The following is a 27,004-nucleotide window of genomic DNA, read 5'->3' as shown; positions in this document are numbered from 1 at the left end:
ATAGAATGATGTACTGACCGGATGAGTCATAGCAATCTCACCCTAGGCTTTGAATCAAGTCCACACCGGCGTCCAATTTATGCTTGGGTATAAAGACCCTCGCACTGTCACGATAGACAGTTCTTCCGGTACTGGCATCCATTGTTTCCTCCCAAAACGTCCAAATTTCCCACCATGTTCAACGACCCAGCGACCACCGCGCGCCTCGTCGAAGCCGCCGAAGCAACCTTTATCAGCACACAAATTCAAACGATCAAGAAACTACCCAGCTTCCCAGATAACACCTTCACTGTCCAGAGACTGGGTGCCGGCATAGTAGCAACCACAAAGCCCGAGTTCGTCTGGAAACTAAACCAAGTCGCTGGCTGGGGCATGGGTGAACCCGTCTCAGAACAGGACATCGAAACCATCGAAGACGCTTTCAGGAGAATTGAGTGTCCCGTATATATTAATCTCTGTCCACTGGCTCACCCGAGTGCACGGGAACTCCTCCTGCAGAGAGGTACAAGGTCGCCTGGGAATATATGGCCGTGCACGCTCTCGACCTGGCCGAGTGGAAGATGGAGAACGCACAGGCAGAGTATGAAAGCGCGAAAAACATCGACATCGAAATAACCCGTATCCCCGCCGACGATACCCAGAAAAAAGACCTCTTCATCACCTCCGCCGTATCTGGCTTCCTAGCCTCCGGCCGATCCCCAATCCTCCTTAAAGTCCTCGCACAGGCTGCAACCCGTCGCCCGGATACAAGGCTTTATATCGCAAGAATTGACGGAGAAGTAGCTGGTACCGCGGCATTGGCATTTTTTTCCACGCCTTTCGGTCGTGTCGCTGAGCTGTACTTGGATAGTACGCTCCCCGCATATCAGGGGCGGGGCGTGCAGAGCGCGCTTTTAAGGGCGAGACTAGATGTTGCGAAGAGCGAGGGATGTGGAACTGCGGTTGTTACGGCGAGGCCTGGGAGTGGGAGTGCGAGGAATGCGGTAAGGGTTGGGTTTGGATTAGTATATACGAGGGAGACGTTTACAAAGACAGTAACTACTAGTCTTTAAACGGTGGCCGGACATTAGGCCACGCGCTGGGGCGTTTGGGTAGGCTCTGCCAACATCCAATTGATGCATATGTCCAGTAAACATTGAACCGACTCGACCCTGTGAGTAAGAAGTAGACCCTGCACTCCGACCGCTGAAGATACTATGGTATTATATCCAATACCTAGGTAGAGCGGAAAGTGAAGTGAGCCAGCTAGTTCTATATCTCGTATTTTACCCAGGTCCAAAAGACAATTCATATACATAAGATGCCCTGCAAGGCGCTCTGTAACAACCGCATTTAACATCCAGTAAAAGGAGCACCGTCACCACCCTCATCAACCCCCAACGCGAGTTTTCCCACCGTCTTCCCAGACTCAATAAGCTGATGCGCCTCCTTCAACCCCTTAAGATCCAACCTGTGGCGCTTGGTAAGATTCGGTCTGATCTTCCCCTCATCGACAAGAGCAGAGAGTGTCTCAAAGATCCGGTGGAAGTTCTCCAGATTCGTGCGGTGGTACGCGGATGAACCAAGCCAGTCCCACGAGAAAGTCAGGGACTTGGACATGAAGTCGGACCCGTAGAAGTCGAATTTCGCTTGCACGATTGAGCAGACCTTGCCGAAGGGGGCGAGGATTTTGCCGAGGGCGTCAATGTATTGTTCGGTTCGGGCTACGATGTAGGCGTACCTGCAATGTAATAGTTAGATTTTGTATAGTGGATACCTAGGTATATGGACGAGAAGACGAGGGGAAGGAGGGCGAGGACGTACTTAATCGGAACATCTAGATTCAAGGCTTTGATCTGGGCCTCGAGGTCCTCCCTGTGATTCACGACGTGGGTGGCACCCATCCGCTTGCATGACTCTATCGTTTCAGGCCGAGATGCAGTTGCGATCACGACCGGGAGTTGCAGAACATTCCTTGCAAGCTGAATAGCGGCGCTTCCAACTCCGCCTCCTCCGTTGATCTAGGGGGGATAATGTGAGCAATGACCGACATGCCATTGGCATAAGGAATAACGGGTGCCGTACAACCAAAACCCCAACATTTTCCTTCTGCTTAATCTCCAACCGCTCAAAAAGCGACTGATACGCCGTCCCGAACGTCAACCCGATACTCGCAGCCTCCAGGTAATCAAGCGATGCCGGCTTCTTTGCACACCCACGTTCATCAACAAGGACATACTCCGCCGCACTCCCCTGGCGGGTGGTAGATCCCACGAAGAAAATCTCGTCGCCGGGCTTGAACGATGTGCATTCAGGTCCGGTCTCAATGATCGTTCCAGAGCCGTCGAAGCCGATTATGTGGAAGTCTTTGGGGACGTGATTGTAGTAGTCTTTTTTTCCCCGCCAGTATGTGTAAGTAGAAGCAGAAGGGTTGGGGATTTGATAAGGGGTGAGTACCTGGGGCGTCATCGTATGTTCCGTTGCGCACTTTTGTGTCGATAGGGTTTACTGTCATTGCCTTGATCCTAGTTGCATCGTATCAGGCCATTTGGTCCCGAGACTGAATAGGATTTTGGATGCTACTTACTTTACAAGAATATCATGCCCTGTAGGACTGCTTGGTCGTGGGACATCTCGGGGTTCGAAGTTGTTGATGGAACCGTACTTGGCGACTCCGATTGCTTTCATGGTAGCCATTTTTATGATCTTCGGTATTCGTGATATCTTTATAATTAGTTGTAGTGTGTCTCGACCTGATATCCAAGGAGCTTTAAGACTTCTTATAGATGACCGCAAGAACAACGTACCTAGGCTAGGTAATCCAAATTCAGAACCGAGGTTTCCGGTGTTTGGTTGGTTACTGCAAATAATATATGATTACTTGATGCGCTATTTCGAATCTCTGACATCACCTCAATGCCGAGGTCCTATATCCGACTACCATTCATCATTGTACGAAGGAGTGTAACCCTTTAGTTTCATCAAATGCTACTTCAGGCTGTTTGAATCTACTAGTAGAGGATACTACATAGTCTGTTATTAACACTTTACTCATGGAACTGGTGCTTTAATGGATGCGTGTAAATGACGTCACCCCTGCACACTCCGGATTTGTTTTGGATGAATTTCTTCAAAACTCAGCACGTTGTGACAATGGACTGCACTAACTAATCTACAGGGTTACCTGGCCTCTGAAATGTAGCCTCCATGATCAGGATGTACCTGAGTCTTAGCCACCGCTCTACCATCCCGATAACCATCCAACAGATCATTAACCTTCACCACATCAAGCCCCTCAATAACCTCAAACTCCAGCGGCTTGAACTGACCATTTTCAATCCATCCCGGCAGCTCTCTCCAGAATCTTGCAGCAAGCTCTGGATGCCGGTCACTAACCCCAAGAACCTGGTTCTTCTTTAAACCCAGCGGCCTTCGTAGCCGCGATCGCAGGATCCGCCTCCCCCCTCACCAACGTCGCCAACGACCCCTTTTTCGTGCTCGATAGAAGCGAGAGAGCTAGCTGGTGGCTGATACCATCCGCGTTAGGGCCATTGACCGCGTCAAACGCATACACCAGTTCATCGCCCACAAGCGCCCGGATCTGCTCTTCTACATCTGCAGCCTCCCGATCTATGACATGCGTCGCGCCCAGCTCACGCAGAGACTGTCCATTATCATCTCGGAGTCTGGCTGTTACAACGATCTTCCCGAATCCAGCGAGACGCGCGAACTGGATGGCGAATTTTCCACTGTTGGAGCCGCCTCCGATGATCACAATCGCTCCATTGCTGTAGTCTGATTCATGACCCAGAAACCTTGGTGTCAAATGCAGTCCCGACTCACTAAATAGGGCGACGAAGCTTGCTATCGCATTGACGGGGATCGTTGTGGCCTCGTCGAAGCTCATATGTCCCGGGATGCGAGCAGCATACTCTGCGTCGAGGATGCAGAATTGCTGCAGGCCTGCTTGGTCGGGTCCACCGGTGAGGACGTTTGACTGGCCGACGATGCGATTTCCGACCGAAAACCGTGTAACATCTGGTCCTGTTTTCGAGACGATGCCGGCGATGTCGTTTGCGAGGATTCCGTGCGGGAGGGACTTCTCTATGAAGAGGCCTCGGTCTCGGCCCTGTTGGCAGGAATCAGCATTTTGATGATGGAAAAAAATGAGTTGTTGAAGTAGCTAGGTAACTCGGTATACCTTTTGGTCATGGGGATTGACTGTAGACCGTTAGCCTACTGATACAGATATTTCTTTGATCGGGGCATGTATCATACTTCCGGCCGCAATAATCTTCACGAGTACTTGGTTCCCTCTTGGCTCTGGAATAGGTCGCGCCGCTAGGACCAGTGGCCTTCTGACCTCTTGAACAATCAAGGCTTGCTGCTTATCCATTTTGCTTGGAACACTTGTTTGTCTCGCTGTATTGAGACTATAAAAAGGGATCAAATATTATAAGGGGGCCAGACAAAGTACAAGAAAAAGTTGCATGGATCCATGTCTAGGGCGATTGAGCATATATTCATATTATACTCAAGTAAGATTGTTTGGTATCACTAATCTGGTTAAGAGGTTTCATGGTTGTATTGATCACTAATCTGATTATAAGATTAGTATTATCAATCTGCGCTCTGACCTCGGTGCAGGTCTACAGCCGATATGATTTCTCAGCTTCTGCATATTATGAACAAAGTAACAGATTGTTCTCTGAGATAAGTAGATCTGGTCCTCTGATGATCTGCACTGTGTAAAGCCTGGGGTGGGGTAGATTTCCTCATCAAGCCCGGGTAAGGATGGTTTAGGTTTCGATATATATTTGTGCCAAAAGGCAGGGTCCTTGTGAAACTCAATGAAATCGTACTCCAAATTTCTAAAATCAACTTTACTATTTTAGCCAATTCGTTCTGCTCCATTGATTTGATGGAAGTTCGCGACACTAAAAGTGCCAATCTTTCTCCATTGTTTTATGTCCAAAATATGTAGCAAGCATATGGCGAGGCCACGAGATTCCATCACAAAAGCAACAGAGCAAAGGCTCTTGGCGGTTTGCTTGACCTCGGGAGGTTCTTCGAACTTCGATAAAAAGCAACGTAACTTCATCTACTGTGGATTGACCGAGTCAAGAACCGCCTGGCTTGCTATGATCGAACTGCGTACCCGACCTGTTTCATTATCAACAACCGTCCGTCTCACTGTACGAAGTGACTACCTTGACGGGTAGATACAATTATTGAGAATGCGTAACGACAAGTCCAGGGCCTTCGGCAGTTACCGGACCTCTATATCCCGACAAACGCATCAAAAACATCTCAAAACCTCCGCGGACCCGTCTGTCTCATCTTCAGCCTTACGAACACAGATGTCAGGCCACGTGTGTCCGGGTCCAGGATCCACAGGAGCTCCCAGGACACGAGAATGTATCGGACCACTTGCTAGACGCTGCTGTAGCTTCCGAGCGCCAAGATCCAGTGCACCGGTCATCGGAGGCGTGGAATTTGGTTGAGATGATGCTATTCGTGCAGAACGCGCTCTGAGACCCTCCCGTCTCGGACAACTGCCGAAATCTTATCAATCAGTTACGCATGTCCAATCGAAAGTGGCGCCCTCCAAGGGTCCATCAGATTAAGTGGAGCGGGCATCTTATCTGATCAAGTTTTCTCTATTCTGGTGGGAGTATTTAACGCGCAATGTCCGTCCTAGTAAATGGCTCACTCCATTTAACCTTTTCTTGCATCTGTTGAGCATACATAATGGCCTCTGAGAAGCTGCCAAGTGAGGCGAAAGAGCCCGTCGTCTCAACGCCATTCCATGATGCAAATACCAATAGCAATGCCTCTACTACGAGTACGGACGGAAAGAGTGCGCCCCCGCTACTGGCGAAACTCTTCGCCGTCTTCCTCATCTCGTGCATCAGCTTTGGCTCGCATTGGAGTTCCGGAGTTACTGGTGCAATGAAGAGTACTATCAAGAAGGTAGGATTTTCAGGGTTGGCAATAGCGCACTACTGACCCACCTCGGCCAGCAAATGCACGTCTCAAACACGCAATTCTCCCTCCTCGAAGCAAGCGAGGACTTTATGGCGACCGTACTGCTATTGATCAGTGGGATTGTGACTGATCGAGTTGGAGGCGCTGGTACGTTCAATGGTCCTATTCCTATTTACCGATCCCATCCATCATTTGATACTGACAGCGGGCATCATGCAGAAATGATCGTCTACGGCAACATCGTCTACACAATCGGGTCGATCCTCGTCGCCGCCGCGACAACCGTACGCTCTTTCAACTTCATGATAGGTGGACGGGTCATTCTTGCGCTGGGCGATATTGCAACCCAGGTCGCGCAGTATAAGATGTTTTCGTCGTGGTTCCCGCCCAGTAATGGGTTTGCGTCGACCCTGGGATTTGAGTTGGCGATTGGAAAGGTGCTACCTTTATAATAGCCCTTGGCTTAGACGGTGGGAAGCTGACAATAGATATAGATCGGAGGCTTCGTCGGCAAATCAACAGCAAATGTCATCGCCAAGGTAAGCTACCCCCAATCGATATCCAATCCTTCCATATCTAGCCATACTAACGAAAAGAATAGAACACCGGCAACTTTGCCTGGGTTTTCTGGACCTCGGTCTTCATGAACATCTTCACCAACTTTGCAACGGCCATCTTCTACTTCTTCACGCGCTACTGCAACAAGCACTACAGCGGGCGGCAGGACAGCGCAACGAAGGAAGTCCTAACGGAGAAGAACAAGAAATTCGAGCTGCATAAGATCTTCCAGCTGCCGTGGATGTTCTGGGTTGTTTTGCTGTTTTCGCTCTTCCAAACAAGTACCGCGCTGGTCTTTAGTCAGAATGCCACTGAGCTGGCGGAGAAAAGGTTTGATGTTGACTCTATCAAGGCCGGATGGTATAGTTCGTTGTCGCAGTATGCTGGTACGTATCTATTGATGGCTCGCATTGTTGAGATGAGATGGATTGCTAATGTGTCGAAGGTTTCTTCCTCGTCCCCGTCTTAGGCGTCTTCATCGATGTCCTAGGCAACCGCGCAAGCGTCCGTGAGTCTCCCACCCTATTAGTACCCTTCACTCCCACCCTCTCAATCCAAACTCTAACATCATAGCCAGTATGCACCTGCGGCCTCGGAATATTCCTCTCAATGGTGCTGGTTAACTTCGCAAACACAAAAGCCGGCACCGCCGCCTCCTTCGGCATCTACGCCATCGCCGTCTCGTTCGGCCCGACGTCCATAGTAGATAGTATCCGCACAACGCTCTGGCACCAGTCGGTCTTTGGCTCGGCTTATGCGCTGAAGGTTACAATGAATAATGCGTATGCACTCCCTTCCATCCATCCACTATTAAGAAAAAAGAGGCGCGGTATTGACGAGAGCACAGGATGAACATAATCGTCCGCATCATAACGGGCGCTTTGCAGGACGCCGATAACGATTCCTATGACCGTGTTGTACGCGTATACCTCTTCCTCGCTGCGGCTGCAGTTGTAGTCGGGATTGCTATCTTGGTTGGCTCGTTCGTGAACGAAAGCTTGATGCCTTTGCAGTGGACGAGGAAGAAGAGGATGACGGTTGGCGCGGCGCATATTGAGCGGTTGAGGGAGTGGCACTTGGTCACCTGCGAAAAGCGGAATCGGGTGATTTCGACTTGTTGCTTTGGGGCACTGCTGATGCTTGTTGTTGGTGGGTGGGTTGCGTATATCTGGGGCGCTGTTACGGGGAATAATTCTTGATTTTGAGGAAGCAAGGCGCCTGTTACTGGGGTAGGTGCTTGAATAAGTTTATCACAGAGAAAGCTACTTAAGGCGAGCTAGAGAAACAGAGATGCCATCTAGGCGATATAATGCAAGACCGCCGGCATTTAAGAAAAGCTTCATGAAACTATGTTCCAAGGTTTACGGGATGACTGTTCTCATAAAAGAACTTCCTGGCTTCTCGCGAGTAAACATATACGACGTGATTCCTTCCAAGGTTGGTCTACTTAATCTGAGGTGCTGGCGATTGTAGACCATGCCCATATCTGAAGCCATCAATCAAAGGCTATAAGTTGAATCCCGACTATATCGATAATTAGTAGAACTCTACGAGACGAAGAGTGTCAAGACATAAGGTGTATATTAAATCTAATGAGTAGGATGGATAGATGACAGTAAATAGCGACTATAGCAAAGCAGCTACCGCGAGATGCACCGGTCAGAAACAGAAGACTAAAGTCTCCAAGGCCGCGGATATATCATGGATAATGACCGTATAGTATATATGAAGTCGAAGACTTGCCGAGCGAAAGCCCGAGAAGATAGGCGAAATAACAGACAAACCAGGAGAAAAACAACGAGGAATAAAGATAGCAGCCAACCGAACCCAGAACGCCAGCGAAGAAACTGGAGCTAATGGGTGCAAAGCAGCCAAGAATGGGTATAGTGCTGGAAAAATCTAATCACGTAGGGGTATAAGGCGGGATAAGAACTCCAGAAGGCGCACGGCGAGATGGCCACGGAAGACCGAAATGCCGCTGGTGTATATATTCGACCGGAGGAGTGCATCGTCAATAAATCATCGCTTCGTCATGAGGATAGGTAGGTGGGCAGGGTCTAGAGTGGTCTCAGCCTTTGAACTCGCTGGGCTGGGGTAATGGACGTGCCGAGACGTAGCGCAAAGAGCAAGGACCTGCAGCGATCGCGAGTTGTCCGCAGAGCTTCAAGATCATGCCCTTTGGAAAGGAAGAGCATTCTATGTGGAGGAGAGGTATATCTGCAAGAGGAGACGCAGATGTGCTAGAGAGAGGATGAACCAGAGAGGGTATTGCGAGACGAGGAGAAGACACATTGCAGCAGAGGTTCCTGCCATCTTCTTTATATTGAGAGGATGTGAGGGAGGGTCGGGATTGAGTATATAGAGGTAAGAGGGAATGGTATATTGCAGGGTCGTTCTAGAGGAGGAGAGTAGAGGAGAGTATGGAAGAGTTCAAGAGGTCCGCAGCTCCAGAAGGGGTTTATATACCTTCGCTAAGCGTAGTGAATTGACAGAAATGGTGAAAGGGAAAGTTAATAGATCGTGGAGTGAAGAACATGGTCACAAAAGGCCTTTCATAATAGAGTTCTCAAGGAGCTCAGGGGGCATTGTGAAGTCATCAACAGGTCGTATAGGAGAGCTTTATCTGGTGACCGGGGTTGTCCGGACAAGGGCACTTGTGAGCCAGTGAGCCATCACTCGCACTAGGACTATGACGATTGGTCGGTTAGTCTTTTGATGGCTTATTGATGCTTTGTAGTCATATCGCCAATCACTGAGCCTGTCATTGAGACCATTCATCGGTGGCCATTGATCGACAACCTGAACAGTACGAAGGGTTGTTTCGTCAGCCAGGGTGGACAAGGAATCCTATCATCAAAAGCAACCGGTATATCATTGATAAGGTACCCCTGGATGGGAGTCTTCCAGTCCGTCAGGGATGGAGTCCATTCAGGTAGGTACGTCGCCCTCAGGCTCTACATATCCATCAAGCCACGACCTGATCTTCTCAAGCGCCGAGAGATCATGCGCTCATCCGAGGTAGTGTAATCCTCGATCTCGCCATCAATCCACCCCTTCGTCCCGCGGATATATTTCAACCTGCTACCAACCGGCTGGCACCCACCCAAATCAATCAGGACAGGCATGCCGTTCGCATCCACTAGAATATTCGCTGGAGTACGGCCATTGCGGGCATAACCAAGCGCATGCAAGTGTCGGGCAGCCGACTCGAGCGCGTCCATGAACGCTGGCTTGCCAATCCCATTCTCATCCCCGTCCATGTCTTTGAGATAGGTCTCCAAGTTGTGAGGGTGCTTGTCCATGACGAGGCCGGTGATGTATCCTCGCACCACGCGGCAGCTGTGATAGCGGATGATGTTTGGGTGCGGGTACCGATGTGGGCAGAACATTTCCAACACTTGGGCTTCTACTAGTAGCATTTCGTGCAGCTGGTGGAGCTGGTTGTGTTTTCGTAATGGTTCGTATAGGTCCAGTGCAGGGCGCTTAATGTGGACGTTCGCAGGAAGTGCGGCTGGAGCTTGGGTGAGCTCCATCCCACCTGCAGAAGTTGGCCGTGGCCACACTGGCTTTGAGGGCATTCAAGCGCCCGTAATAGAGTGTGTCGGTCTCGTCGATGACCAGGAAAGAAGTGTACAGGAATTGCCGTGTTTTGGGATCCCACTCCTCGGATACATAACTGAGGCTGTCCCAGTTGGTGATTTGGGGGGCCATGGTCGCTTGTTTGCTGCGATGCCGCAATACACACCCGTAGTGTGATGAGATTGGTCGCTTGGTTGCTCTTGAGATAGAATAATGGGTGGGAAAGCTCTGGAAATGGTGCAGATGGGACAGTCAGGGGAAGGGAATGTCCATGAAAGAAGCACGTGATCTCATCCTTTCACTGTCATCCCACTGGCAGTTTCCTCCTGGAGTCTGGCTTCCACATTACTTCAGAGTTTCCCGGGAATAGGCAACATTCCTGTCTTTATCATGTTCTCAATGAGCTATGTAGATTTCTCTTCGTGGACTCAGCAAGTTGTCAGCAAGTTCTTCGCGGCTCAAGAATTTCCTACTTGATTAGAGTGCGATAACCATGTTTGCAAGACCACTGGTGCCGCCCCTTCTTGTCTATATGATGGTCTACCGGTATCTTCTAGGCATCTCATGCTCAGAGGAGCTCCGATCGGAGAAAGAACTGTGAGAACAGACATACCTATATATGTTTTGCCAAGCATCTGGCCAGGTATCCTCCCCCTTTCCTCTCTAGTTTTGAGAGCACCATAGAACAAAAAGATCATCGTTACACCTCTCCAGATGACCCTGCCGGCTGTTTCTCAAGACCACAGCTGGTTGATTCTGAAGGGCAAGCAGACTTCCGCAAGAGAGTCCATCGCCAACTCATGAAAACCGAAATTTCAGCCCCCTCCATTGACTTTGTTTATCTGGCTGACAATGGTATTCAAGCCTCGTCGTTCTCTCGGAAGAGGATATTCTTATATAATGGCCACACTGCAGGCCGCTCCATGACATTGTACTCGAACCCTCTCAACGTCAAGCAAATCAGGTTGAGGTAGTGGGTGATTGGGAGTCCAGCAAAGCAAATTGCCTGTTCATAAGCAAACAAGTGAATGGCATAAGTTTGGAACTGAAGGTATTCACTGCAGCAGTGAATATGATGACATTCACAGGCCAGTCTAGGCCCTCTGCAGTTTTCTCTCCAGCACTCCTCCATGCTTGTATATAGTTATGCCCTTAATTTCGTCCCAGCAACTCCACCATTATCTCTACATCTACCCAATCATTACTCTTATTTATCTCCATCTTATCTTCTGTTTACCCACACATTGGATCTGGGCTGTCTGTGTTTAGATTCTTGTATCATTCCCTGCCAAGCTGTTCATCTACTGTTGGGCTTTTGCATCAGTAATACGTCTGTGATGGCTTTCCCTATTACTCAGCCTCTCAGTGCTGGAGAGCACAATATCTATACCCAGCTCGATCTCTGCAACTCTGAAAGCCAAGGGTTCAACTCCTTGGCCCCTGTTTCTCTTGGAGACAATGCTCAATCGAAGTCCTCCCTGCAGCTGACCCAGTTTACCCAGTTTGACCTCGTCCAACAGTCATGGCGCGAAACCGTCCGCCACGTCTCGAAATCAGTCAATGCCCCTGTCCTCGACGAGGTTTACGCGACCGAGTCGGTGTCCGTTGTCCAAGTCTCGTCGGGCGACAAGGGCTTGCTGGCTACTCCTCCTTCCAGTCCGCAGAAGACACTGGCTGTCCCGCTGTTGACCAGCGGACATTCTATAATCACCCTCCATCACGCCGGAGATGGCCAGCAGGTCTTAGATTTTGGCCTCCCTGAGAATACTATCTCTCTGATTTGCAAGGTCAGTAATTCACTCGTCTCAACTCCCTCGCCATTTCAATGCGATGCTCATGTTTTCTCGCAGAGCACCGTCCGCCTCAAAGTCGTCTGGACCACCGACCGTTGGCGCGTCTATTTCTACTACAAGCGCGACTCGCTTTCGCACACCCAAGCCGAAGAAATCCTAGCAATATTCGAACAATACCTCGAGGAAGCGCTTGAAGCGATTGCATCGACAACTCCCCCGTCGCCCCCGTCCGAAATGGACCTTGATTTGTTCAGCGGACAGCCCGAACAGCAACCCGACTGCCCCAAAGTTGACCGCTGCATTCATGATCTGATCGAGGAACAAGCCCTTGCGCGACCGGATGAAGAGGCCATCTGCGCCTATGATGGTTCTCTTTCGTACGCCCAGCTGTCGAATATTTCGTCAATTTTGGCGGAGAAGTTGAAGAAGTTGGGAGCACGCCGTGAACAACGCGTTGCCATTCTCATGAACAAATCAGCGTATTACTCCGTCGCTGTCCTTGCAGTGCTCAAGTCTGGCGCTGCTTTTGTTCCTCTTGACCCTGGTCATCCTGAGAACCGGCTGAAGCAGCTTGTTGCCGATATCGAGCCCTGCGCCCTTATCACCACTTCATCCCTTTTCGAGAAAGCGGATGGCTTGGGATGTCCCCGTCTCCTCGCGATCGACGAAACAGACCTGACTACTGACAAAACAACCACTCTCCCATTCTCCCTCCCAACCGCCACCCCGGACAACGCCGCCTACGTGATCTTCACCTCCGGCAGCACAGGCAAACCCAAAGGCGTGGTCATCGGGCACGCCGCCCTCTGCACGAGCGCAATTACCCGGGGCGCGGTCTTAGGGCTGGGTCCGGACTCGCGCGTCCTGCAATACGCCCCGCACACATTTGACGTCAGCGTGGATGAGATCCTAACGACCTTAATCCACGGCGGGTGCGTCTGCGTTCCTTCCGAACTCGACCGGTTCGCCATCGCGCCGTTCATCAACTCTGCCCGCGTCACGGCGGCGCTCCTCACGCCGACTTCGGCTCGCACCCTTCATCCCGATGATGTTCCGACACTCCGCAGTCTTCAGACTGGAGGAGAGGTTTTGACTGAAGATGTTAATGATAAGTGGTCGGATCGTGTCACACTCTTTAATGTCTACGGTCCGACCGAGGCGAGCGTTGCGTGCGTTATTAGCAATCGTACCGGGCTGAAGGGGACCGGTCATGTCCTTGGAAAAGCCGTCGGCGGAAAGCTCTGGATTGTTGATCCTGATGATGTTGAGCGTCGTCTTGAAGACAATAGAGTCGGCGAGCTGGTTATCGCTGGACGCATCCTTGCGCGTGGGTACTTCCGTGATCCTGAGCGGACCGAGTCCTCGTTTGTTAGGCTGCGGAGCGGCGAGCGGGTTTACAAGACTGGTGATCTTGCGAGTATGGGTGCATCTGGGACGATCTCGTACCATGGCCGCAAGAACCTCGAGGTTAAGATCCGGGGCCAGCGGGTCAATATCGCTGAGGTTGAGATGGCGATTCTGCAGTGCGAGTTTGTTGAGAGTGTTGTTGTTGAGTATCCCAAGGCTGGATTGTGTGAGAAGAAGCTTGTTGCTGTTTTATGTTTCAAGGACTCTCCTTCCGATGTTACGGATGATCTGTTCAACAATGCTCAGGGATTGAGCGAAGATGACCACTCGCGTCTTCTCAATCACATCTCAACCATTCTTACGCCGGCCATGGTCCCTTCGAAATGGCTGTCTTTACCTTATCTCCCGCAAATGACCTCTGGCAAAGCGGACCGCAAGCAGGTTCGCGGCTGGCTTGAGCAAATTGACAAGGAAGTCTATGAACGCATCTTTCATTGCAAGGGTGTTGGAACAACCATCTTGGATACATCAGACACCGTGGTGACAATCTGGCTCAAAGTCCTTCAGTTGGAATCGCAGAACCTTTACCTCGACAAGTCCTTTATCCGTAACGGCGGGGATTCCATCATGGCCATGAAGGCTCGTCACCTAGCGCATCAAGCTGGTTTTGCTATTGATATCCGCGAGCTCCTTGCTGGTCGCACTCTGTTGGAGATTGGTCAGATGGCGACCGCGACTTCACCATCTACGAAATGTACTAAGGTTGCTGAGGACGAGGACGAACCGTTTGCCCTATCGCCCGTTCAACAGATGTATTTTGACAAGATCTCTGATCCTAGCCTTAGCCTTCAGCAGCGTGTTCGCTTGGAGCTGACGGAGAAAATCCACCCAAACATGCTGCGTCTCGCTTTGAACCACGTCATTTATCAACACCGGATGCTGGCTGCTCGGTTTAAGAAAGAGACGGGGGAATGGATGCAGCAAGTTCCATTCGGTCAAGACATCAAACCTGAATCTTTCTATCAAATCTACATCGAGGCCAGCGTCTCTCACAGCGATTTCTGCACCGAACGTATGAGCATCGAAGAAGGAATACTTCTTCATGCACATTTACAATCGGACAGTGAAAAACCAACACTTGTCCTTTGCGTGCATCATTTGGCCGTTGATCTTGTCTCCTGGCGAGTTATTCTGAAGGATCTTCATGAAGCACTGGTGGGAGGAAAAATTGGCGCCTCAATTGATCTCCCCCATGCCGGAGTTACGTTCCAGCAATGGTGTCGCGAGCAGGCAAAATATGCCGAGTCCCTCCTTCCTGAGATTGTCCTTCCATTTACGCCAGGCCCGGTCGATATTCGCTTCTGGCAGCAATCCACATCTCAAACACTCTCCAACACTTACAGTGAGGTGGCTCAGCTCGAGTTTCGCCTTACTTCTCTACAAACAACAGAGCTGATGGAAAAGTTCACCTCCTCTACCCTTCACCCAACGGATGTACTCTTGGCAGCATTTGCACTTGCTTTCAAGCAAGTCTTCACTGAGCGCGAAACCCCAACACTCTTTATCGAAGGGCATGGGCGGGAACCCTGGCACGGCTCACTGGACATCTCACAGACCGTCGGCTGGTTCAGCGCCGCATATCCAATTCATCTTCCAAAGGAAGTCCTGTCGACCATCACAACTGCCATCAATGCAGCGTCTGAACGTCGTCAATCCGTCCCGGCCAATGGTCATCCATATTGGGCATGCCGATACCTCTCATCGAACGGGCAAAAGGTGTTCGGCGATGACCCACGCCACAACGAAATGGAGTTCGTCTTCAACTATGCGGGCAGCGTTGTTCAGCGGGCTCATGATCAGGAGTTGTTCTCGGAGGATGTTCGTGTATCCGAGATTGGCCATCCAGACTGTGAACGTTTCTCGCTGTTTGATCTTGGAGCAACGATTGAGATGCCGGGTTCCGAGTTAGTTGTTGCTCTTACTTTCCCTCAAGGCATTGCGCATCACGACCGGGTTGGAGGGTTGATGAAAACTTATCATGAGTTGCTTTCCACGGCTATTCAGCAGGATCTGAATCTTAACCAGATTGCGCCATTAACGCATCTTGTATGCCCAGCGGATATCACTGGGATGCTAGAGGCAAACGGGGTCTGCATGGAACAGGATATTGAAGAAATATACACGCCTTCGACGATTCAGCAGCATATGCTCAGCCGGCAATACCAAGAACCATGGTTCTACCGCGTGGAAGGAACATGGACTATCGAGAAAGCCACGGAGTCTTCAGACCCAATCGATATGGACCGTCTATCGCACTCATGGAACCAGGTAGTACATCGTCATTCCACTCTACGAACGGTGTTCATGTACAGCGGCGAAGAGGAGCGATTTGTCTCGGCTGTCTTAAAAGAAGTCAAGCCGGACATTACAATCATGCGTAGGAAAACCAACAAAACCAACGTCATCGCCATTTCTCGCGACGATGGACTTCTGCCACCCCACCGCATAGTTCTTCGCGAGATGGACGATGGTTCGGTTATTTGCAACCTTGAGTTCAGCCATACCATCATCGATGCAGCCTCTCGCTCTATCGTCATGCAAGACTTCGCCGACGCATACGAGGGAAAACTTACCACTGGCACCCTTGACTCCCCTCCTTTTTGGGAATACGTTTGCCTCATTCAATCTTCCACACCTTCAAACAAGATGAAAGATCTACCTCTCGCCGGCGGCGTCGTTACTCTACCTTTCGACGCAGCCAACCTCGCCATCAATGTCCCCGAAGCGTGCAAAAACAACGAAATCACCATCTCCAGTTTCTTCATGGCTGCCTGGAGCACCGTGCTGGCTAAACACTCAACGGACTCCGCTGATCCAACCGAGACGGTCGCATTGGACTACGTCCTCTCCGACCGCTCCGCTGAGATCCCAGGCATCGAAAACGCCGTCGGTCCGTACATTCGCCTTCCAACTTGCGAAACCCACGTTAATGAGGGTATATCTGTACGCGACCTTGCGCGAGAAGTGCATGAGCAATGTTCCTCACAATCTCTATACCAGAGTACGCAAGACGGATCAAGCCTTGACCTACCCAGCAAAGCTACATCGCTGCAGAAGTACTCCACGCTCGTGAACATCCGCAACAGCGGCTCTGACAGTCTTGAGACCGTTTCGAAATCCGGTGAGGTCAAGTGGATGTTACAAGGCTTCAATAACCCATGGGACTATGATCTCGTTTTCGCGGTGAATATTCACGCTGGACGAGTTCTGGGATGGACGGTCGAGTATGCTGATGCTGTTGTTGAAGATGACGTGGCTGAAGAGATTGCAGAATATCTGCAAGATGTTGTTGAGGATATGGTGCGCGAGTTTATGGAGTCAGGGTGTGATTTGATGTAGTGGATTAGGATTGATTGGGGATGTATTAGTGCGGGGGTTGGTGCTAGAAATGCTAACCAGTTTCTAGATGCACCGGGCACTTGAATGTCTTGTCGTCTATGAATTCTATGTATGGAGATGACTTTATGATTTAATGTTTTTGGTTACTTTGGCGTTTTAGGAATAGTCCGTTAAGCCTGGTTTGGGGCTGGGAACAGAATAAGGTGGAACTTTTCTCATTTAGAGTGTTTTCTATGTGTTTAGTCTGCATTTGTTTGGAATATCTCATCTCAATTACTACAATCCGCCATAGACTTGTAAGTTATCTTTCAAGCTTCTGGTACACATCCATTAGGTAGCTTAATGTGGGGATAATGCGACGCCAAAAGCAGCGTTGGTCGAAGGAGCCATTAGGGGACCCTAGAAATGGATATAAGCCCACAGACCTTATATGTTCTCTCTCAACATTGACCTGGAACTAGACGAAGATGTTGTTGAGGTCTGCTAAGTTTGGACCTTGAAACTTACAAGGATAGCGTTCACAGCACAGTCTAGCTGACATATCCCCTTGTGGAGGGGAAAGGGTATATGTCATCTATGGTAGATGGGGAAGTGAGGATTATTGGGATCTTGAGATTCGAAAAAGCAAGTGGATGATGATCTTGACTCCAGATCCAGAGGTATATGACCGGCCCACCGCCGAAGAGCGCGAGATCATACCGCTTCACCCCAAAATCGTGCTTACCCTTCCCGAAGCCGGTGGATAAAGCACCCACACAGTGCATCGAATATGCTGGTATCGAATCAATACCTATATACTCATCGATGTCTCCGGATAAGCAGCACAGACAGCTTGGAACCCGGGCGCTTCCCGGGTAAGCGTTAGAGCTGGCAACCATAATTACAAGCAATACTAGACCAGTCTCTTGCCCTCCTCTTTTGGTCTGAGGCCGAGGTAAGGAAATAGAAGGGTACCCAACGTGCTTACTGCCTGCGAGAGGGGCATTGAGATGAGAGTCTAGATCATATGATGTGTCTATTACCGTAGCACCGGACGTCTCTGGGCTATGGAGACGGGCTAAGCTCGCGTGGAAGCTGCCTGACCTTGGGCCCGTGTATGAGCCTGAGTCACTTGATGACCTGTGCGACTTTCGGTGCAGGAAAGTGTCCATACACCTACTAGCTCTGGCACTTGCTGTAGTCGGCGACTACCTATACCTTGATGGCCATTATGGTAGTGACAATTACCTACAGTACCTACCATACCCAGCGCCACCAGCACTTTGACCGACGTGATTGGATGTATTGACAACCCAAGCGAGCCAATCGCATTATTTACAAGGGCCGCGGCGCTCCTGATCTGTCCAACCCGACCCCGCAAACGCCAGCGTAATCCTGTGGAAGTGTAGAATGTAGAATAGGCGGGGTAAGGTCCACGAGTGCGGCAGATGAATGCCATTCTTAATGGCGGGGAGGTTCATGCGTGTGAGATGTCGCGCAGTGGGTGGCGCTGGGGTGAACACGAGAACTGGAACTGGAACCGGGCCTCTCTGACCCCCGACACAGTGGCCATTCCACTGCGCTTCCTAGGTAATGTAAGACTACGCTTCTTACCTTATTGATGCGGTCTTCTCTTGCCCCATACTCCCTCAATGCCGCAAGATTGTTTGTTCCAATTGTGCCGCAAACATTCGAAACACATCCATTGAACAGCACCGCGCAGAATCATGGATGCTGTTCGATGCGCCGGCCTCCAGGGGCTATAAAAAGACTTTCGGTGTGAGACGGGGCTCCTAGAGGCGGCTCCGGTTGGCTACCGCGGAACGGGGAACGGGGAACAATCCATCCGGCCTTGTGGTTGACATGGTACATGGCCAGTGCCCTGCACCAACCCAGGGTTTCGATTGGTGGAGAGAGGATCGTGGACCAGGTTATCCATGTTCGTATTCCCGTCAGCCTCAACCCTCATCTGCCAAGCTCCAACTCGATCTTGATCTCCAGACCCATAGGCAAGGCTGCGGACTGACCAGTTAGATGAATTGCCCTCCTACCTGCACACGTGGTCAGTTCACCTATGGGCTTCTATGGATATGGCCAGGTATGTTCCCTCGCCACTGTAGAGGCTGTTAAGCACGGACCTGTATATCCACGGATTTGAGGACAAGTGGGTGATGCCTTGAGGTCCACAGCGACCTAACCATCTCTGAAGCTCGAGCAGCCTTGGCGGACTATACGAACCCCGAGTTTTGTAATGTAAAAAGCGCAGACCGTGCAAATGCACTGCAGGTTGAAACCATGCTCGCTTCCGCTGGCAATTGGCGGCCGTGTAGGTAACAGCCCAGGATAGCCCTGTTCGTCTTTCAGCCTCCTGGCACAGTCCAACAGCACAGATACCAATAGATGTATAACCCACAAATGCCCCAGCTTTGCTGGTTATATGGCGCGTGACCTCACCGCAGAGCAGGCTGCTGCGAGCCTCGCAGATTGGCCCAATGAGTGGACTGAGGTAAAACTAAGCGACGGTGCAAGTAGCAATAACAGGTGAGCACCTATTGAACGACTCTGCTGGTGAACTCTGGATAATGGAGCGAACAATTGCGCGAAGGAAATATTAGCCCTAGAAGAGCTGTCGAGTCGGTGCCTGTGACATAGTGAGATCTTCTCTAATGTTGTGATTGTGTTTGATTACGGCCGCGGAGATGTTCGGGGATAAGCCTACTCTAGGTATACTCTGCTGGCTGTAGGGGCTACACTGGCACTTTGGATATGAGCCAACCGACTCTGGTATATGTAAGAGGCGTCTGAATCCGCAGTAAATGATACTACCTACCAGTACCATAGGTCAGTGCCATGGATGCTATACATGCCAGGATCAAGGATACATACTACATATGATCAATCGCCAAATCTCTTTTCCGGTTGGTGGTTGTCACATCAGTATGGCTCGAAGCTGGTCCTGGGGAGCTTTACGATGGATCAATGGTGTTTGCCTACATTGGAATAGGACTGGCTAGGGTATAAGTAGGAGGCCGCGAGCCTGGTGTTGATGCCGCATCGTCTCTCATCTTCCACTTCCTAGCTTTCAAGAACCTCCAAGACTTTAAGCATTCTTCAAAGTAACAAGCCAAAATGCATCTCACCCTCCCATTCCTCGCCGCCCTCGTCACAACGGCCTCCGCAATCCAATGCCTTTCCCCTCCCGCTCCAAACCCGCTGAACCTCTGCAAGGACTGGAAAGTGTGCTGGAGCTCCGTGAAGTATGCGAGATTCCCTCCCCCCTTTGCTTTACCTTATAGATAAATTCCATGTCCTCAATCTGACCTTCTTCTTCGTTTTCCAGCACCGACCCCACCTCGATGTGCATCTACCTGACCAACTTTGGCCTGAGCTACCCGCCAACCTCCATCAAAGTCGGCGGCCCTGTTTCCACGTCGGCAGGCTGCCTAACCATCCCTGGCAAATGCCGGAAACCGGATATTCAAAATGGGTATGATCTCATCATGTTCCCCTTCCTCTTTCTTCCAGTGTTCTAGTGTATCCCAAGGCCAAGGAAAATAAAAAGACCATCCGCTAACAGAAACCTTCACTTGATACGATATGGCAGACCCTGGCGCGTCCGCATCGCAGCCTGCAATGACTCGAATACGATCTACTCCGAGTGTAACCAGCTTACTGTCACGCAGCCGTGCTGCCCTGCTACTCGTCGCAGCCGCATTGAGGGCCAACGTAGGGACTATGATTACGAACTCATAGAGAGAGAGGCGGAGCCGGAGCCGGAGCCGGAGGCGCATGTGGAGGTGGATGCAGCTGAGTAGGCAGCGGTGTCGGTGGCTTGTTTTCCGCAAATCATGGTGGTATTGCGGGGGGCTTTTAATGTTCATGTTGTCTTTATGTTTCAAGTCCCTGGTATAGGTTTTTCCCCTTGATTTAGGTTTTCCCTATACCCTGGTGCAAATGCAGGGGTCTACTGTATGTATTTACGAATATGAATGCCATTATGCTGTTTAAACGCCAAATGCTGCTTGCATGGTTCTCCATTGACTGCGCCTCGTTATTGCGTATCTACCTAGAGAGCACTATAATGCATCCAGTTTAATGCACCAAGAGCTGGAGTGAGGAGAGCCTGCTTGGCCTTTGTGACTGGGAGCTAAGCGTGTTGTCAGAGATTTGAGACCGATGAAAGTCTTTCTATTCGTTCAAGATCTTGCAGATCCAGTGTGATGTTGACGGGTCATGTTTCACTTGCTGAGATTACCAATTCTCTGATGAGGACGTTGATTCGGATAACCTCGTGGATAATGATTTCAATCATGACAGTCGTAATGATGAGGATGATGGCCACGACAACCTTATGAGGTAAATGCCATATCTAACTAAGTTCTTGCTTTAGGTGGTAATTATAGCGGCCACACCGATCGGTCTAGAAGATTTGAGGATCAGCCTGATAGGTATACCTTACTTAACAAGCAGTAAAATTGAAAACCAGCATCCAAAGCCTTAGATTGATTTTGGGATACCAGTATCACTTGCAGATAGCAACAAAGCGTATGAGAGAATCTATGGCAACAGGCGAAACTCATAGATTAGAAACAGGGTCCTGACACTGCCTTCGAGGGGGAACCTACTTTGAATTCTAGATAAAGAGTAGTCTCAAATCTCGCAGAAGGTATAACCTAGAATAACAATGGACTTTTACGGCGGGGCAATTTTGGCTGTCCGTGGAAAGTCAGGGAAGCAATAGGCTCATCTTTGATAGAATTTTAAAGAAAGAAATTACGACAGATGGTAATATGTGCCCAGGTGGTCAACATCCATGGATGAGAAAGTACAAAGTGCCATCTATAAAATCCCCAGGCCTCCATAAAGTGCTTCCGGAAGTCCATCTGCCCAACCTTAGATATAAGGTTAACTAATGCACCTGATAAATTCCAGACGCAGACACTTTGTCATCCCATCAGAGTCACCCCTTGAGCAAAAGCTATGTATAAATCATTTCACCAGATCCTGCAGTCTACGTCAATTGCCTAAATCGCAAATAAGGCTTCAACTCTACTATAGTACTCCCCAGGTAGGTGAAGGATTGGAGTACCTATCTGAAAAGATTCTTCACCATCTACATAAACGATACACAAAACTCAATCAAATCCAAACAAGTGTATCAGGACATAGCAAGAAACCAAATGAACATCGGAACAACAATATCAATCTATGGAAGAATCATACACCTACAGCAGTAGTTCAATCCCGAACATCAATTTTCATATTAGTATCACCGCCACCTCCATATTGGCTTTCAACATTCTCTGCAGCCCTGTCGCTCCCAATACCTTTTGGCTGCTCGTTAGCCTTCATTCTAGCCTTATCCTTGGCTTGTCCGACATGACGACCGACGACATTGCACCATGTTGCAAGCTGAATCTTGGAATCGATAATCTCTTCCAGAATTTCCTGCTGGGCTTCCACCCCAGGCCATAGCCTTTTCATCTCCTTAATATCTCTGTCTCTGGTATCAACTCCTCGCACGCCATGAAACATTTTGTTCCGCGCGGCGTATACCATAGTTCAATTGCCCGCTTGACAGTGTCCAGCTTGAGAGTTGGGCCGCCTTTTTCTTGAATAAACAGCAATGCATCTCTCAGCGTCTTCTCCATGGAACGATCTGAAGTGTGTCCATCATTTCACCGTCTCTGAGTGCCTTCGAGTACTGGCATACAATGTCCACCAGGCTATCTGGAACCTTGTATTTGATGACCGGTCGCATTGGGTTTCAGAAGGCTGCAACATAATCCCTTATCAGGGCAAGCTGCAGGGCCCGATCACGTTCTTTGATTGCCGTATTGATAGTCTGGAGCTATTCATCGATAAGCTGCGCCTCGAATAAGGATAAATGGCATTTTTTGTGATTGGCTAATGCCTTCGCAATTTCTTTTCGGCGGCTTTCTTAGCGGCTGCAAGCGCATCATTCACTTTGGAATGATCGTAAGACGGGTTCGGTACGTCTGAATAGTTTCGCTCATAGGGTTGATTGTGCTCATCATTGTGGCCAATGTCATTGTTAGCATAGATGATCCCACCACGCAGGGGCAATTCAAGTGAACGGGAAGTACCTTGATATGCAGGATGAGGATGAGGACTATGGCGATGAACGCCTATCCTGGGGTGAACCAGAGTCAGACTGAGAGGTTGAACAGTCGCTCTCTGTTGACAAAGGACCTTTGGTGGTAGGATGGTCAAAAAAGCTGCTGAACAAACTGTTGAGATTCTGTGCCATACTACTTAGATTCATGGTGATAGATGGAATGTTGGGCAATTTTTAGTGATACTCGGAAAACAAGATTGACTATAGTATGGTCGTTGTGAAAGGAATACGAGGGTTCTGATTGAAGATGAGAGGGTGGTGACGAAGAAGAGCAGCAAACTGGGGGATTTCCGCGGTATTTATCCTAAGTCCTTAGCTCTATCTGAGCTTGGGTTTCAAAGCACTTTGTAGACTACATTCATTGAATGTTTACGTGCCCTGCATAGAGCTTTTTGGATAGTCACTGGTGTTTCATTGCTTAGAGGTACCTAGGTAGGAATGCGTCTAATCAACAATGCCAACAGTGCACCCTTTGGCCGCCGGATGCACCCTTTGAGCCTTTGCATGGAGCTTTCAAAGCTTTATGAGTTTATTAAGGAAATCATAAACTCAAAGAATATCCAATTCCAAAGCATCACGCGCTTCAATCTTGTGTATGTCCATCTACAGGCCAAACCGGCGAGTGCACTTTGTATGATGAAGGAAAACGATGACAACCAACATTGGAAGGCACTGCACTAGTACCATAAGTTGTATGGGGAGTAGTGTGTAGATAGCTAAGGAGGAATATTTGAATGGAAGTTATCAGTACCTGGCTAGAGGATGCTCTAGAGAATGCTACATTGGATGTGTTACTTCATAGATTCTTGATCGCCCAATTAGGCTATAATTGAAAAGCAAGAGCAGCCTTGGTGGCATTTCAGAACAAGGGCACGTCACTCTCTTACGACCTATATGGAAAATGAAGTAACAGAAACCCCTCTATAATGACCTCTATGGAACGCTCCATCAAATCCATACCGCGGGTAAAACAAAGTCTAAGCATTTCTAGTCCTCCACAGTGGCTGGGAAACGGAAAGGATTTCCGGTCGCACAATGATCAAAGATATTCTTCAAGCGTCAGTCAGTTCAGCGGGAGGTTGAGCCTGCTGCTCGCTGTTTCCGAGCGATTCTCGACAGCCCCTGCATTTTCCAAAACTTCAATTCCGCACGCATGTTCATCCCGCCCACCAGCGTCTCGCCGTGGGATTTATATCCCAAAAAATGAATTTCAAGCTCCCTAATGTCGTCCTGAGTAATCTGCTCGTCGGACCTTCCCCTAAACGGTCTCTCTCGGTGAAACATCTTGCTCCGAAGAGCGTAAATAACGATCGCGAACGCCGCCATTTCAATGGTCATGCCCGGCCCGTTAGGGAAGACAGGCGGAAGGCAGCTGCGCAGATAGTTCTCGTAAATCCGCTGCTGGGGTTCGAGATCATCATTTCGCCTCTCCGCGCAGAGATTATCCTTAAAACTCTCCACTACTTGACCGCGGATTTTTCTGGGCACACCGCATTCCCTCATAGATACCTTGATGCACTGGTAGGCGTCGCGCGCGTAGTCACCGACAATGGGTAGTTCTCTCGGCGAAAGGTGGTTCTTGTTTAGTTGGACAATTTGGCGCAGTGGAATATTGGCGTTGACGGGAATGCGAGTTCTGGAATGGATAACGTCGCCGTAGGTTAACATTCGGGAGGAACGGACGACCCTGCAGAATGTTAGCATTTGGGCTGATCGAAGGAAGGGATAGACGGAGGCATACACTGACACTTTCCGAAAATGACTGAGTTCCACAGGCGGCATGACGAGATGTATCGTTTAGGGAAGTTTTGAGGAGGACAGAACGATGGTGTATTTTGCGGCAAAAACCGGTCAATACGAAACAATATGGATGCGCAATCAGCAAATAGATGATCCCAATGATCAAAGAAAACAACTATTGTATATCAGATTAGAGGTGGAATAGAGCTGACCTGCGCGGGATGTCGTACTGCAAGTCGTTGGGGATGGGATTTGTACCGGGGGATACCCGACGTTATGCCTAATATTTAAGCTTCAGATAACCTGCCAGATCTTGGGTGCTTTGTGTAGCGGTTATGGTAGTTGCTTTGAGCTGTGGCTCTTAGAGTTGTGCACGCAGTTACATTCCTTTTGTTCTGGAGCCACAAGGTCTCTCATCAAGAACCCCACAAAACACCCGTTAAATAATCCAAACTTACTGCCCAAGCCCTTTAAAGCATGCTTTGCTTCTATCTTTATCTCTTGGTAAACTTAATTGCCCTGTTGATGATAACAGCATCAATAAGGTGTTAAAAGACATTGCAAGTTAAGGGGCGGATGCCCTAAGTTGCTAGGGCTGATCAGAGTCACTGCACCCGATCTATCAGACGCATCTCATAGATGGGTGAGAACCTGATTGTTCTCATTCTTTTAAGGAGGAAACGCCAGTGCCATGGCTCTGGCCTTTGTGTATCATCAACGAGATCGACCCGAAGACGCAATTCGTTTTTATTATAAGGAGACAATGTCTCTGATCAACCACATCCACCAACGCCACACCTTTACATCGGGACTTAATACTCAAAGTCTCACCCTTACTAACTTCTTCCTTTTCCATTTTTATCTCCGTGTCAAACAGTGCGCACCATCTATGAACGTCGATTCAATTATCCATATCAAAAGTGGGGACGGGCGGGGGAAGCCGTAAGTCTCTGGCAGCGAACGGGGTCAGCTCCTCCTGGCAGCGGAATTTCCAAGGTTTGCTATTCACGTTTATTGATTGGGACCTCAACCTTGATTGACGCCTGAATGCAACTAGACCTTTTCTGGGACAACGTGTTGCGCCTCTAATTGGAACCATGTAGCTATGAACCGGCCACGAAGCGCTTCATATGATAATTATACACAATTAGCCCACGTCTTGTACGAGTTATAATTCGCGTTTTTTCTCTTTAACAGGCGGATCTAGGGAGTCTGCTAATAAATGCATCCACATCTCATATGGCATTGTGGCTCAATCTCAAAGTAAATCGGTAAGCGCCCTTCCAGTCAAAGGCCTACATCCTGGTCCTGCTTTCGCCGTGATTATAGTCGCTGAACTACAATCAGTGTATCTTATTATTATTTGAGATCTTTCGTGTGAAAATAGCACTCTCTATTCTTGAAATCGACGAATAATCCTCCATAACCACCGGCAGCCGGTCTACTCCAGCTACCTCGCAGCCCTTCGCGCGTAGCGTTCTTCACCTTTCCCTGACTTTCCTTACTCTTCCTATCCATACCCATACTCTCAAAAATATTGGTTCGCATCCCAAAAACATACCCATCATACTCTCAAATGTTGCATGATGTCTGAAGTATCTTTGAAGAGAGTCCCCCAGTCTGTCAACGTTGTTCTTGGTAATCGCAGCCTCTTTAGTCTTATCGCTGGTCCGTCAAAGGATTCTCGCACGGTGAACTCTCTTGTTTCGCTCGGCGTAGACTTTAATCGCCAACACGGCCATTTCTAACGTTATCTGTATGCTCGCTTGAGTTGCTTGTTGTCCGCCAATCCTCTCCTCCGGCCAGCGAGGTAGCGATTTGCGAAGGTGCTTCTCCATCTTCCGGCTCTTTCGAGGGTTTTGGCGCGATTCCTTGGAAAGCTGGTTTCAAAACGGCGGCAACTCATAAACTGCCTTCGACACACCGCGTGCTTCTATGACTCCTTGGATACACTTCCAGAGATATTTGGCGTAGTCGCCTGTGATAGCTAGGACTTCGAACGTGAGTCTATTTTCATCATGGTCGAGAATCTGGTCAATTGAGAGGCTCGTGGAGACTCGGGCGCTGTTCTCGACAAGATACCTTGGGACCAGTTAGGTGGTATTAATGGGAAGAGATAGAGGCGGCGGGGGACTTACCAGCGTGGCCCCCGCGAAGCGCAACACGGAACTGTGAGACGGTAGAGATACGTGAGAAAACAATAGTAGAGAAGGATCTTCTAGGATTGCGACATGATTGCGTTCAAGATTTGGTCAATGAGCTGACAGACTGGAGAGATGGTAGGGAAATGTTAACATAACATAACGGGGGAAGCTCCGAGATATTTATCCCAAACTCCTTCTAGGAGCTCTAGTTCTTTGCGAGGATAGCTTAGCTCCGTCTTTGAATGTAGCTATCCATTGAGACGCCAGGTTATGTTCAAAAAGTGCTTTTCTGCTCAGGAGCCACAATGTCTCTTATCGAGAATGCCGCGAAAAGCCACACCGTTTCATCGGAATACTCA

General features: G+C 49.4%; 7 protein-coding genes across 7 annotated transcripts; 4 read left to right on the top strand and 3 right to left on the bottom strand.

Moving 5' to 3' along the window:
- Positions 1-147: 147 nt before the first annotated feature.
- Positions 148-1,260, top strand: BDW74DRAFT_160042 (GNAT family N-acetyltransferase). The gene has a single exon (XM_073725551.1). The coding sequence runs from the start codon at positions 525-527 to the stop codon at positions 1,050-1,052; it is 528 nt and encodes a 175-aa protein (XP_073580243.1). The 5' UTR covers positions 148-524; the 3' UTR covers positions 1,053-1,260.
- Positions 1,193-2,667, bottom strand: BDW74DRAFT_187714 (zinc-binding alcohol dehydrogenase family protein; the record flags this gene model as incomplete). Its single annotated transcript, XM_073731557.1, has 5 exons — positions 1,193-1,720; positions 1,804-2,000; positions 2,065-2,369; positions 2,437-2,504; positions 2,567-2,667. 5 exons carry the CDS (start codon positions 2,665-2,667, stop codon positions 1,333-1,335), a joined length of 1,059 nt encoding a protein of 352 aa, XP_073580242.1. The 3' UTR covers positions 1,193-1,332.
- A 303-nt stretch (positions 2,668-2,970) lies between these two features.
- BDW74DRAFT_187712 (zinc-binding alcohol dehydrogenase family protein) lies at positions 2,971-4,375 on the bottom strand (the record flags this gene model as incomplete). The annotated part of the gene is made up of 3 exons (XM_073731556.1): positions 2,971-3,370; positions 3,402-4,108; positions 4,220-4,375. The coding sequence occupies 3 exons, from the start codon at positions 4,373-4,375 to the stop codon at positions 3,160-3,162; spliced, it is 1,074 nt and encodes a 357-aa protein (XP_073580241.1). The 3' UTR covers positions 2,971-3,159.
- Positions 4,376-5,730: 1,355 nt separating this feature from the next.
- Positions 5,731-7,752, top strand: BDW74DRAFT_187709 (putative MFS transporter; the record flags this gene model as incomplete). Its single annotated transcript, XM_073731555.1, has 8 exons — positions 5,731-5,952; positions 6,003-6,114; positions 6,187-6,404; positions 6,462-6,506; positions 6,569-6,911; positions 6,971-7,033; positions 7,103-7,307; positions 7,373-7,752. 8 exons carry the CDS (start codon positions 5,731-5,733, stop codon positions 7,722-7,724), a joined length of 1,560 nt encoding a protein of 519 aa, XP_073580240.1. The 3' UTR covers positions 7,725-7,752.
- A 3,689-nt stretch (positions 7,753-11,441) lies between these two features.
- On the top strand, positions 11,442-16,777 carry BDW74DRAFT_181802 (uncharacterized protein; the record flags this gene model as incomplete). Its single annotated transcript, XM_073730115.1, has 2 exons — positions 11,442-16,627; positions 16,711-16,777. The coding sequence occupies 2 exons, from the start codon at positions 11,442-11,444 to the stop codon at positions 16,775-16,777; spliced, it is 5,253 nt and encodes a 1,750-aa protein (XP_073580239.1).
- Positions 16,778-19,751: 2,974 nt separating this feature from the next.
- On the top strand, positions 19,752-20,437 carry BDW74DRAFT_181801 (uncharacterized protein; the record flags this gene model as incomplete). The annotated part of the gene is made up of 3 exons (XM_073730114.1): positions 19,752-19,879; positions 19,963-20,109; positions 20,227-20,437. The coding sequence occupies 3 exons, from the start codon at positions 19,752-19,754 to the stop codon at positions 20,435-20,437; spliced, it is 486 nt and encodes a 161-aa protein (XP_073580238.1).
- Positions 20,438-23,829: 3,392 nt separating this feature from the next.
- BDW74DRAFT_181800 (uncharacterized protein) lies at positions 23,830-24,543 on the bottom strand (the record flags this gene model as incomplete). Its single annotated transcript, XM_073730113.1, has 2 exons — positions 23,830-24,448; positions 24,503-24,543. 2 exons carry the CDS (start codon positions 24,541-24,543, stop codon positions 23,830-23,832), a joined length of 660 nt encoding a protein of 219 aa, XP_073580237.1.
- Between the last annotated feature and the right edge of the window lie 2,461 nt (positions 24,544-27,004).

This window comes from Aspergillus multicolor (assembly GCF_047715735.1).
Source record: "Aspergillus multicolor strain CBS 133.54 unplaced genomic scaffold BDW74scaffold_30, whole genome shotgun sequence".
Classification (NCBI taxonomy): Eukaryota; Fungi; Ascomycota; class Eurotiomycetes; order Eurotiales; family Aspergillaceae; genus Aspergillus; species Aspergillus multicolor.
Note: the sequence above shows the minus strand (reverse complement) of the source record. Positions and strands in the feature narration are given on the sequence as shown.

Coding starts and splice junctions, on each gene's coding strand:
- BDW74DRAFT_160042 (XM_073725551.1), top strand. CDS start 525: ATGGCCGTGCACGCTCTCGACCTGGCCGAGTGGAAGATGGAGAACGCA.